Below are 13,869 nucleotides of genomic sequence, written 5' to 3'. Positions count from 1 at the left end.
GACCACAAACACTTTATTTATGCATTCTTTTCTCCACACCAGACCTCCTTTTTGCCAGTTAGAAAACTCCTGCTCTCACTTGTGGGAAAGAAATTAGCGATGAGACAGGCCTCAGGCAATTCCCACAGTACAGGTATTCAACACTCCCTGTTTTGTCTCAAACACACCAAAGGATGAAACCTGCAACCCATGCCGATTTTCCTCCATCCTGTTAAGAAATGCTATGAGATATAGCAGCACAGCAGTAAAGTACATATTAAACATAGCAAGCTCTCAATGGAATCCACAATATGTACAAACTAGGATGGGCATTGCTGGTTATGTGCCCCCTGCATGTCTTCTAGAGAAGCTGACATTTGCTGCTTCTTTTAAAACCCAATCTTGGAAGGCCTCAGTGATACTGGTCCTTGTGGAAAGAACAGAAGGGAATGCTCTAAATTTGGAGGCAGAAGCTAGTCGGTGTGTGAATTATCTCCTTCAGAACCAAGGACAGTCTAGAGCCTATTTGTACATTAGGGTTCCTAAAGTCATATGCCACTTAGTGTTCCAAGAGGTTCTAATAAATAACGTTAGTGAGAGACATCTGTTTTCAGTGCTGTTTATCATATTGATTTAAGCCACTGTTATGAATAAAGCTAAAAACTCAGGTCACAGGATTAGTAAGCATATGCTACAACTAAGGAGATAACTCAATCAGCAGCTACTTGAGTGAAACCACAAGAGTACAATTTTGGTTTACAAATGTGAAGGCCCAGGAAAAAAAACTACAAAAAATCTGGGGAAAAAGGAATAACTGTAATGTTTATTTAGAGAAGACTCAACTAACCCAAAATACGGAGATTTGTATGTAAGACCACTTGTGGCAAGGATGGGCTAAACCACCCCATTTCTGGCTTCTCTGGAGCTCTGGAGAGCTGCAGTTCATTCTCGGAAACCAGAAGTAACAGTGTGTCACATTTTAGGAGATGATACTGTGTCTGATTTAGGTGTGGAGTTGTACAGTGCATAAATGTACAGCCTCACAACTTGTTTTGAACATTTTTTCCCTGCAAGAAAATACTTTTTAGTTCTATTTTTGAAGGGAAGTAGCATAACCTTTGGGTGTTCTTAATGAAGACTCAAAGCAACCTATGGGTCTCACAATTCACATTCCTATTCTACACAAATAAAGAATGATAATTTCTATGCATATATTGAATATACACAAAACTCAAGCTCAAGATGCATTTCTGCACATTGTGACTACAGCATTTTTAAAGAGAAGAATAGAGTATGGGTGTGTCTTTTGATTATGTTGGTGCAATATTATGGAGTTCAACATTTTCCACACCATATTAAGTTTCATATCCACTTATACAGCCAGCCTAACTTTTATGATTGTGATATCCAAATAATAAATTTCACATTGCTTGGTTGCTGTGGGTTTTCCAGGCTGTATAGCCATGTTCCAGAAGCATGTTTCTGGCACATGGCTGTCAGAACCCTGCTACTAGAGCCTGGATGTGGCTCTGAGTTTCAGGGTCACTGACATTGATAAGACACCTGCGGCTCAGGACTTGGAGAAGAAACGGCTGCTGGACTTGGCGGGGAATTTGCGCGGGGTTTTACTGAGCGGGAAGAGACTGTTCAAATGAGGGGGAGGGTATATAAAGGAGGGTTGGCCGTAGTATCCCATTCTTGGCTTTTCTGATGTTCATGTTTCCTACAGTAAAAGTTTCTGGTGATATCACAGAGAGTCTTGTGTGTTCATTCAGGAGCGGCTGTGGTGAGCTGACACTAAGCCAAGAAATACGGACACCATCCCGCTGTAGCGGTGAGGTGTAACATGCAAGTGGAGGATGAAGAGCTCTTGGGCGCAGGAGGAGGAAGGTCGGAAAGGGCCACTCCCGAGCCGGACGCTGAGTTCCACCAGCTGGCGGCCCTGGCGTCATCCACCGCTTATGCCCAGCCAAATGGGGTAACCCAGAGGCGTGGAGTGGTGCGGGGAGACAGCACCGGAGGAGAGGAAGGTTCACCTTCCCCAGGCCCACAAAGGATGGTGTTTCTGGAGGAGAGGATGTCGGCGATGGAGACCACCCTGGCAGTGATGTCGAGGGCGATGGAGCGCCTGGCGGTTTTGGCGGAGCCGGAGAGAGGAAGGGAACTTCGGGCTGGCTCAATGTGGGACGTGAGCGTGGGAAGCAGCCAGGGCTTTGCAGACCTCCCAGCACCGAAGGGAAGGGAAATGCGAAAGGAGCCCGGTGCCCGGCCCAAGATCCAAACAAGCCTGACGCGGGTGGAGGAGAGTGACGACGAAGGGGAAAAGCCTCCGAGAATCCCGGCTACGCTCCCAACTGAGACCCTGGTGCCCCTGGCGAATGCCGGGCGTGGCACAGGGCCAAGAGAAGCAGCAGCGGGGCCCACTGGTCCGCAAGGGGGCTTGCGACGGGCGGAGAATTGGGGATTGCCACCACAGGGACCCCTACCGAGACGAGAGGAACTAAGGATCGAGTTTGGGGGAGAGTCCTCTGAACTGGATTTTTTCCTGACCACGGTGAGGGGCTATATGGAGGACAATGCTCACACTTTTAGAACGGAATCCAGCCGGGTACGGGCCATTGGTGCAGTGTTGAAGAGGGGAGCGGCCAGCTGGTACGTTCAACTGCACGCGCGGCGCGACCCATGTCTGGGGTCACTCCGACGCTTTATGGGGGCCCTGGAGACCCGTTTCCGAGATCCACTGGAGCAGATCCGGGCGAGGGAGAAGTTGAAGACCGTCTCCCAGGGGCAGAGATCGGTATCTGAGTATGCGGAGGAGTTCCAATGCCTCGCTGAAAAGGTGCCGGAATGGTCTGCAGTAACAAAGATAGAACTCTTCAAAGAGGGTCTCAGGCGGGAGATCCTCTCCTGGGCGGTGCATCGTGATGAGCCTGACACACTGCGCGGATGGATTCAGCTGGCGGGGCGCATCGAGACATCGCTGGCCCAGGCGAGGAGGCACCGAGGAGGGCTACAGCAGCGGCCGCAGATGAAAGAGGGGAGCCGGAAGGAGGGATCAACCCCAGCCGGGAGGAGAACGGAGCCGACAGGGAACGTGAGCACCAGCAGGAGGGGCTGCTTCGTGTGCGGCCGTTTGGGCCACAGGGCTGCCGAGTGCTGGCAGAGAAAAGGGGAAGGCGGAGGCCAGCCCAAACCAAGAGCCGTGGCAGGGAAACGCGCCGAGGAAGAACCACCGATGAGGCACCACTCGGGGGGGTTGGTAAGTCAGGACAAAGCCATGATAGTGGTCCCCATTCAGCTTGAAAGTGGCAGCAAACAAGCAACCTGCAAAGCATTTGTGGATTGTGGATGTTCCAGGAACATCATCTCCCCTGAATTAGCCGAGGGATTGGGATGCGAAAGAACGAACCTAGAATCCCCAATAGCTTTTTCGCAGTTGGACGGATCCACAGCATCGGGATCATTAGCTAAGTACAGTGCCGAAGATGTAAAGTGTAAGATAGGGAGTTGGGAAGGAAAGGTGTCATTTGTGATATCACAAATAGCCAGCTATAATGTTATACTAGGCATGCCATGGCTGGGGCAGGCCAACCCGCAAATCAACTGGGAGGATAAGAGCATGATCTTCAGGATGAAGTTGGAAGAAGGGAGCCAGGAAGTGGAGAGAGAGCCGGGGAAAAGGGGGGAGGAAGACTCTATCAGGATAGCAGAACTGGCAGATAAATTACCCCCAGAGTATCGGGATTTTGTGGACGTATTTGATGAGAAGGAAGCAGACAGTTTCCCACCGAAGCGGAGAGTTGAAGTGAAGATAGAGCTAGTCCCAGGAGCAGAGCTTCCCAAGGCAAAAATATACCCAATGTCGGCTAGGGAAAAGGAGGAACTGAGAAAATACATTGATAAAAACCTAGCGAGGGGTTTCATAGAGCCTTCAAATTCCCCTCTAGGGGCGCCTGTGTTGTTCAGGCGGAAAAAGGACCAAACGCTGAGGCTCTGCATTGACTACAGGGGCCTGAATGCAATCAGTTCTGTAAATAAATACCCCCTACCCTTAGTGAAGGACTTGATCGCCCAGTTATCGGAGGGACAGATATTCACTAAATTGGACTTAATTGAAGCGTACCATAAATTGCAGATCAAACCAGAGGACAGGTGGAAGACGGCCTTCTCCTGTGCATTCGGATTATTCAATTATCGTGTGCTCCCCTTCGGTTTGTGCGGCGGAGGTGCCGCGTTCATGCAATTAATCAACGAAGTGTTGCATCCATTGTTGTACAAGGGGGTCTTTGTTTTTTTAGATGACATATTGATAATATCTCGGACTAAGGAGCAACACATAGAACTAGTCAGGGAAGTCCTGCAAAAGTTGAGAGAAGCAAAACTGTATGCGAAGCTTGCCAAGTGCGAGTTCAATAAAGACCAGATAGACTTTCTGGGGTATAGGATTTCCTCCCAGGGAGTGGCGATGGACCCTGCGAAGGTAGAAGACGTGAGGGGGTGGGAAGCCCCCAAAACACGGAAGCAGCTGCAATCCTTCCTAGGGTTCGCAAACTTCTATAGAACATTTATCAAGGACTTTGCGCGCCTCACTTTGCCATTAACGGATTTGTTAAAGACTAAAGGCAGGGGAGAAACAGCCAAAGTGAAGGCCCCAGGGGCCAAACTGACATGGACAATAGAATGCCAGGAAGCTTTCGAAGCCCTTAAAAAGCGTTTTACTGAGGAGCCTGTCCTACAGCACCCTGATATGTCTAAAGCCTTTGTATTACATTGCGATGCGTCAGACCGGGCATATGGGGCAGTTCTGCTACAGAAAGACGAGGGGGGGAACCTGAAGCCATGTGGCTATCTGTCAAAAAAGTTTAGCGATACAGAAAAAAACTGGCCAATTTGGGAGAGAGAAGCCTTAGCTATTCTAAAAGCACTAGAGTGCTGGAGACACTTTCTGGAAGGAAGTGGAACACCGTTTGAGGTGTGGACTGATCATAGAAATTTACAGTATCTAAGATCCCCTCGTAAACTATCGGCGAAGCAAATTAGATGGGCCCAATATTTCAGCCGTTTTGATTTCAGACTCAGATTCTTCCAGGGGAAACATAACATACTCGCTGACGCTCTCTCTCGGATGCCTCAGCACGGGGGAGGAATTCAGGAATCTGAAGGGAGCCTATTCCTAGATAAGCAGTGGGGCCTGGCAGTACTAACTCGAGCACAAGCGGCCAAAGAAAACAAACGTACTGCCATTTCCACGGGGGGAGGAGAAATATGGGAGGAAGAGTTGAAGCGAGCGTATGGAATGGACAAATGGTTACAAACTAACAAAGAAAAGGGAGAATTGTGTGGGGATTTGGTGTTTGTAAATAAGAAATTGTATATCCCTGAATGTTTAAGACGAGAAATGTTAAGGAAGTACCATGATAACAAAGGTGCGGGTCATCTAGGCCCCACCAGGACTATTAAACTGTTGGCCAGACAATGCTGGTGGCCCGGAATGAGGAAAGACGCCAGGGGGTACGTCACGCAGTGTGAATTATGTGCAGAGGGAAAAACACCACCGGGGAAGCCCCAGGGGCTATTGCAGAAGGTGGTGGAGCCCATGAGGCCATGGGAATGCGTAGCCATGGATTTTGTAGGCGAACTACCCCCCAGCAGAGGCCACAGATACATTTGGACAATATTGGACCTATTCTCAAAACAGGCACACTTTGTGGCCCTGCCAAAACTCCCTTCAGCTGAAAAACTTGCTGATTTGTATGTGAAGCATGTATATCGCCTACATGGGTGTCCCGACAAAATAATTAGCGACCGGGGAGTCCAATTTACTGCAAAATTTTGGGGAAAATTCTTACAGCTGTTAGGAGCAGAAAGGAACCTGAGCTCGGCCTTTCATCCCGCAACCAACGGGGGAGTCGAACGCACCCAACAAACACTGTGCCAATTCTTGAGGATGTACACCAATTATAGACAGGATGATTGGGCGGACCTTCTTCCGTTTGCTGAGATGGCTTTTAACGGGGCCGTACATTCGGCCACAGGTCGTGCCCCATTCGAAATAGTATACGGACAGGAGGTGGCACCTTTCCCCAGGCTACCCGAGTGGAAGGAAGGGGAGGGCCAGACCGACGAGGAATGGCCGGCCAAAATCAAGCAAGGGTGGCAAACCGTGGTAGAGGCATTGCGGGAAACACAAAAGAAGTACAAGCTCTTTGCGGATCGTAGGCGCCGAGAGGGGGACAAATTGGGCGAAGGAGATCTGGTTTGGCTGAGCACAAAAAACCTGAAATTGGGGTTCCCATCTAAAAAATTGGCTCCACGCTATATAGGGCCGTTCAGGGTAGCAAAAAGAATAAACGAAGTGACCTATGAGCTGAGGCTACCCAAGGACCTAGGAAAGATACACCCGGTATTCCATTGCAGCCTGTTAAAAAAGTATAAAGGAACTCTGGACGGCGGAGAACAATAGTTGTGTTTAATCTTTTCCTTCCAGGATGAAGGGGAGGAGGACGCCATGTCAGAACCCTGCTACTAGAGCCTGGATGTGGCTCTGAGTTTCAGGGTCACTGACATTGATAAGACACCTGCGGCTCAGGACTTGGAGAAGAAACGGCTGCTGGACTTGGCGGGGAATTTGCGCGGGGTTTTACTGAGCGGGAAGAGACTGTTCAAATGAGGGGGAGGGTATATAAAGGAGGGTTGGCCGTAGTATCCCATTCTTGGCTTTTCTGATGTTCATGTTTCCTACAGTAAAAGTTTCTGGTGATATCACAGAGAGTCTTGTGTGTTCATTCAGGAGCGGCTGTGGTGAGCTGACACATGGCCATACAGCCTGGAAAACACAGCAACCCAGTGAATCCAACCATGAAATCATTCAACAACACATTTTCACATTGCCTACCATACAATTCATGGGTCCTGTTTTCCTTTCTCCCCTTCCTCTTACTCACATGAAAAAATCAAGACACACATGCTTGGGCAACACAGGGTGAAATAGTCTATGGCTCTGTGATTGCTATATGGCAAATTCACAATTTTGCTTGTACAAGGCCTTTATACTTTTAAATTTCATAAATACATTGAATATTACTAATGCTAACCAAGTTATGAATGAAGCACCAGATATGAAAATGAGTAGTGCATATATCAATTTCATGTTTTGCCTGAAAGTGAATCTGGAGTGGGTGCGTCTTTCCACAGTTTCCAAATTTTTGAACATTTCATCTCTCTAGTAACATTACCATTTTGACTATAATCTGCCCATAAAGCAGAAGAAAACAGATATATAATTGATAATTCTCAGCAGTGGTAGTGACCATGAGTTACACATTCAGCAAGGTATTTTATTCATGTTGCCAGGGATCTTGAACAAAATGTGCCAGGCAACCAAGAAAAAAAAGAGTAAGAAGCATATTTAATAAAGAGAAATACAGAGAAAATAATAATAATAATAATAATAATAATAATAATAATAATAATAATAATAATAAACTTTATTTATACCCCGCCACCATCTCCCCAATGGGGACTCGGGGCGGCTTACATGGGGCCATGCCCAGAACAATACAATATCACAGAATATAAATAGAACAACAAATCATAACACATTAAACAATACAATAAAAGATAATATACACTACATTAAGCAAAATCAAAAGAACAATAAAACCACGGGCAGAGAAGCAAATACAGAGAAAACAATCATTCCGTATATTATAATATTTGCATTGCTTCCCTTTTTCCCCAGGCCAGCTTCTATTCCAGAAGAATACCCTAAGTAACTGCCACTTTATTGTCTGTACAGCTGCCCTTATTTTATATTTCTGCAAAATTAACAACTTTTTTGTATCAGCTCTTGATTGCAAACATGCACACAATACTCTCTTTTTTTTGAAGTTCTTTGCACTCAATATTTTAAAAATCTCAAAAAAGAGAAAGGAAATACACAATTGCATTATCTGTACTTTTGTAAGCTTTTCTTTAAAAATGCAAAAACCTTGCCATTAACCACAGAGCAATAAAGAAGAAACACAACATACACCAGTTGTTTTCTCAGAACTTCCCACCCTCGGGGAACCCTTTCCTCAGCTATTCATCTGCCAGCATTGGGCATTTGCCATGATGAGCAACAGAATTGCTGTGCACTGCAAAGAATTCTGACAATGCACCCTCAGTTCATTCTGGGTTTTACACCAGGCGTTCCTGGTGTAGCTGTGACTCCTTGGAAACAGAATCGCTCCCCAGATTCTTCTGTGACTGCACAATTCGCCTGTGGCTGGGTGAAACTGGCTACAGCAGACAAGTTGTTTTGGGGAGTAAAAGCTTTAAAACAAAGTGCTTCCAACTCCTGCACCTTCCTACTTCAATGTTGCAAGAATCATTTAATTTGGTTTAACAACTAAACATAAGTCAAGAGTCTTTGATACTTAACAGAGCTCACTTTTAGTGCAGATGCAAGCATAAGCTTTAGCCTTAAGTTTAAAACAGAAATGGTACTAATATTACTGGAAAAACGTACCCTCCTTCAGGAACAAGATCTAATACCAACACTCACCATCTGAATGGGTTTCTTGTGCAAGTCTCTCTCCGTTACCAGTTTCTCTTGGTCAGTGACATAGAGGCCTTTTTGTGCCAGGGCTTGGATAACAGCATCATGGCCAAGGAGTGGTTTGGCAGCATCGCTCTTCAAAATTAGACTCCCAGCACGACAGTAGAGTTCAGCAGACAGCAGCAAATGAACGACGGGAGGTTTAATATGTTCCTGGTCATATTGATCTGTATAAAATGGTTCTCGAAGCTCCTCTGGTACATTTTCTACAAAGTGAAAAACACAAACACCTTGAATATTTTTAAAGAGTCTAATTGCCAAAAAAAAGGACCTAGACAGAATATATTAAAAGAATCGTAACAAACAGGAACAGTGTTGCAATCATTATGACACAGAGGTGCAGTTTTCCAGATTCCATAATTTTAATGAAGGGGAACATTCAGCTTAGAAGAGGAGCTTTCACTCCTCATCGCACAAAGCTTGACAAGGACTAACTTTGTACTGAGAGGGACGACAATGCTTCCTTTGATTTTGATCTGCACGGTAGCCTATAATTTGCAGCAAATGTGACCATTCAAATTGGCCTTCAAGCCAATAATTTTACACACAGCCTCAAACTGGCTTTTTAGTAGGTTGGATCAAAGTGCAAATGTGCATGCATACATGGTATATGCCTTCAAATCACCCAGTGACTTATGGAGAACCCACAAATTTGATAGGGTTTTCTAATGTAAGGAATACCCAGAAATGGTTTTGTCAGTTCCTTCCTCTGAAAACAGACTACATTGAGGTCCCCCATTCAAGTGCTCATCAGGGATAACCTTTCTCAGCTTCCAAAATGCAAATACCACTACATGTAATCACCATCTAAATTAGCTTCACTTTGTAAATTACCCTATACCAACTACCACACATCTGATGGAACAGTAGATATGTCATACTGCAGTCATCATAATCTTTAGCCATCATGGCCTTTGAGGATAGCTGTATTTCTAACCCATCTGTAGGACCTTGGGCTGAGGAATATTGACACATTGAGGGTTGTTTTTTTAAAGCAAATGAGGTACATTCCCACTGCCCTCCAAAGGTCAGAGAGTCAGTCTTGACTGGTTCTTATTCAGATGTTCAATGTTTGTCTGGGTTGCACAGTTTCAGATCACAGCTTGGGTTTGGAAGATTCAGCATTGGTAATCCAATTCTTTACCAGATCTCACAAATAGGGAATTTATCAAAGAGAAGGGACATAGCATTTCTGCAAATTGTAAGTTTATATAGATATAAAGTATAGCTCTAGATTTGATATAGGTAAAGACAGCTAGAGAACATCACAAATTTTGACATCAAAGTAATTTATTAAGGCTTCTGACCCTAATTTTAGTTGATTACTGCTAGGATATAGAGTAGCCAAACCCAAACATCTGGAGAGTGGGGAGGTCAAACAAATTAGGAAATTCATAATCAAGGCTTTCCCCAGATTTCTCTTAGATATTTTGTTGGTTTGCTTTCAAGATCAATGAAGTGGTGCTGGGGATGTGTAACCCTTTCTTGGCATAACTTTTTGTCCTGCAAAATAGCCCCAAGCTTGCTATTTATTTATATAAAATAAATGGGAAGAATAAAAATATGCTAAGAAATAACAGTCATGCTGGAGGACCTAGAGATTCTTGGGGAGCTAGATATTCCCAGAAAGACGTTCTCTAGGAATCTCTAGATCCTCCAGTGCAGTTCTATGGTAATCATCTGGGGACATTAACCAGTAATACTGGAGGACTTAAGAGCCTTATAGGAAAGTATTCTCTCACAAAAAATGAAGCCTTTTGATTCACAATTTCCCCACTTTTGTGAGGGTCTGATGCCCCTAACTCCAGCAAATGTGAAGGGTATCATCTTATACTATTGCCTGCTCCCTGATCTGCAAAGCAGCTGTGAACTTTATATAGATATAGATAGATAGATAGATAGTGGGAGAAATTATCAGGAATGTTTTTACATTTTATAATTGCTGTACGTATTTTGTAAGGAAAATGCATTAAAAACCCAGAGCTGCTGCAATGATAAAAATGATAGAATTCTCTTACAATATGTCAAAATTTTACAAGCCAAAAAATATTCCCCATAAATCATGCAACACCTATAGTTCAATTGTTAATTCTTGATCTTAATTGTGTTCTCCGGAGTGGAACAAGAAAAGATTTTGGAGGCCTATGATCTGGATCTGTTTATTATTAATGATAGGGAACTGATTAGATGGGATCAGGCTACCTACTTCAGAGTTATTTAAGTAACATTATATTTTGCAATAAATTGATGGATGACTCTTGGTCCATTGGGTAGGGTTATTTTGTCTTTCAGTGCTTAGATCAGCAGGTTACCTTCTCCCTCTTGAGACCTACTGCAGGCCACACCAGCCCCCCAAAATGGATCCAGAAGGGTACAGAACCTCCAAACCTCTTTAAGGCATATGGACAAGACATAGACATGCGTAAGTAAACTGACAGTGAACATGAAGATGCATTTTCTGTCAAGTAATTGGCACACGCTTGCACAGCTGACAAGGTAGAAAGTCAGTGACAAAAACTTTTTCAAGGCTTCGAGATATATATATATATATATATATATATATATATATATTTATTTATTTGAAGAACATAAATCTCTAAGTCAGCATGGCCACTGCCTGAGGGATGGTACTTCAATATAAAAGCAAGCCCAGAACATGACATTACTTCAAAATGAACATTAGCCAGACTTGTACTATATTATGAACGTAATTAAGGGTGGAAAGACAGAAGTGAGTATTCAGCCACAAGCAACAGTGAACCTTAGCAACAGAAAAGAACAACAAAAGTATTTTCTTCTTTTATCCAATACAGTGTCCAGATGTTTTGGGCTATTCTCACCAGTCCCAGATAATATGGTCAATTGTCAGCTTTGTAACAAAAATGTCAGTATAGCAGAAGCTATATCCCTGACCTAATGTATCTGTGCCAATACCTAATGGAGTACATAAAAGGATTGTGGTGTATGTCCTATGCAAACTGCTAAGCTTCTTGCAAATCTTAAAAATGTAGGAGGATATCCACCCAAACCTAGAGGCCATAAAACTTGGCAGTTTTAAATACAACTAACAAAAGATTTTAATATCAACACAAAAGAGAAAAATTCAAAATAACCATAAACCTTTTGTTCCCTACTCAAAATATAATTTTCTTTATCAATAGTACTACATCTTATACTGGCTGGAGTTGCTGTAATCAAACAGATCCAAAAGGCACCAGGTGGAAAGATGCCGCACAGGAGTACAACATCGTAAGCTGAGTAAGAGAAGTCATAACTAAAAATGTTATTGTGGATTAGTTGTACATGCAATTCTTTGGGGATTCTACCAAAGAGCACAGAAAAATCTTCAGAATGTTTTTATAGACTGAATGGCTGCTACAGGAAAACGGGAAGGCCATTTGATATACATTTTTTTATTTGCTACGGATGAAACAATTTGCTGAAACAACCATTCTCAAATTTGGGGCTTCCGGATATTTTGGACTTCAATGCTCAAATGTCATGCAAGCTTTTGAGAGTTGAAGACAATAAACCTGGGAGCTGAAGTCCAAAATATTAGGAAGGGATTGTGTTAAGACAGTAGTTCTCAACCTGTGGGTCCCCAGATGTTTTGGACTTCAACCCCCAGAAATCCTAACAGCTGGGAGTTGTAGGTCAAAACACGTGGGGACCCACAGGTTGAGAACCACTGTGTTAAGAGTATGCTGGGTGAAGAAATATATTAAGAAAGTTAATTTTCAAGACTGTGTGAGGACTGAAAATAAAGGTTCCTGCACCATATCCATAGCTGCTATATTGCTTCCATTCTGTGTATGCAGGCAATGAAGCTAAGAAAGAGAGAGGAGTAAAGCAATTAAGTAAGAGAGTAGTGAAGGTCTACATCAAGGTCTTGTCAATTGCTGGAATCCAAGACCAGTGACCGAGATGACAAGGAGGCAAGAGAAAGTTCTGCTTCCCTAACTGTAAAGCCAGGTTCACCTTGAAACCAAAAAGACAAATGCAGGAACAGACTTCTTTTAAAGGCACTGCCCTGTGGGAAATTGAACTGCCTTTACAGTCTTGTTCTGCTCACTTTATACACAGGTTCTAAAGATCTCTACCACTGCTTCTTTCAAATGTATAGGGGTGTTTTTTTGTGTGTTCAGAGGAAAACACATACTATCACTTAAGAGTAAAGAAACGTGTTCCTGCAGATTATTTATGGTGTGTCTGTGGGGGCAAAAAGTCCTCTGTGACACCATTTAAAATAGGAGGTTACACAAAATCTTATTTTCCACTTGGTTGCCTTTTTCCATGAACAGATGGGCACAAGCTGAGAGTAAAAGAAGAATGGCCATCATTTGCACTAAGTGGCCTCCACCTATAAAGTCACTGAAGAAAAATGGATACGCTTTACAAATTTAGGTATGCCAATAACAATCTTCACCCTCAGAAAAAAGCTTCAGGCCACTTCTTTATATCCTGTTTCCCTGGAAATAAGACCTAACATGATTTTTCAGAGGACTCGTAATATAGGTCCTATTCCAAAATAAGCCCCAGTTAATATCATCAGCCAGATGATATTACTACCATTTACTGGTAGTACTACCATTTACTGGTAGTACATCCATTGCAACATATGACAGATGCACTGAATTTTAAAATAGTACCAATAGTATTACTATATAACTGAATGTAAATAAATAATATGATTGACATAATATTATGATGATGTTCCAGAAGAAGCTGACATGATTGTATTCAACTAAATGTAGATTTTTACACATGAATAATATAGATTGTTGCATGTGAATAAATGTAGATTTTTGTACATAAAAAAGACATCCCTTGAAGTCCTAATGAGAAAATAAGCTCTAATGCAAAAATAAGACCCAGTCTTATTTTCAGGGAAATACAGTACCAGGGATGGATAAGATATAGTTATTCATGTTTTAAAACTCGAATTCCCACCATGCCCAACTATCCATTATGGCTGCAGTTGGCAATCCAACTACATATGAAGCTCCAGCATCCCTGCTTCAAACCTGACTGTCTATACATTAGAGTGCTTTTTTATGAAAGCAAAAAAGGATCGGCAATGAACAATACCCCAAGATAAATTATGCAGGATTAAGTGCTTTCTTTCATAATATATATGTATTTATGTGGGAAGTCATTTCACTACCATAAAACACATCAGAATACAACCTGTGGTAGTGAAAAAATGTGTCAAGGAATCTTGTTTTGTTCTGTTCCATGAAGATTGATTTGGTTTTTATATTTTTTTTTGATTTTTTTTTTTTTTGCCA

General features: G+C 43.1%; 2 protein-coding genes across 7 annotated transcripts in view; one reads left to right on the top strand and one right to left on the bottom strand.

Annotated features, from left to right (window-relative positions):
• camsap2 (calmodulin regulated spectrin associated protein family member 2) overlaps positions 1-13,869 on the bottom strand; it is a 120,338-nt gene that overhangs the window by 89,357 nt on the left and 17,112 nt on the right. For all 6 annotated transcript variants that reach the window (XM_008115025.3, XM_008115028.3, XM_008115026.3 and 3 more), the window contains exon 2: positions 8,528-8,787. In XM_008115025.3, coding sequence (XP_008113232.2) covers positions 8,528-8,787 — 260 coding nt within the window. The remainder of the gene's footprint in view (positions 1-8,527; positions 8,788-13,869) is intronic.
• Positions 1,465-6,746, top strand: LOC134299011 (uncharacterized). Its single transcript, XM_062980794.1, has 2 exons — positions 1,465-3,238; positions 6,467-6,746. Exons 1-2 carry the CDS (start codon positions 1,826-1,828, stop codon positions 6,506-6,508), a joined length of 1,455 nt encoding a protein of 484 aa, XP_062836864.1. The 5' UTR covers positions 1,465-1,825; the 3' UTR covers positions 6,509-6,746.

Source organism: Anolis carolinensis, chromosome 4, assembly GCF_035594765.1.
Source record: "Anolis carolinensis isolate JA03-04 chromosome 4, rAnoCar3.1.pri, whole genome shotgun sequence".
Lineage (NCBI taxonomy): Eukaryota > Metazoa > Chordata > Lepidosauria > Squamata > Dactyloidae > Anolis > Anolis carolinensis.
Note: the sequence above shows the minus strand (reverse complement) of the source record. Positions and strands in the feature narration are given on the sequence as shown.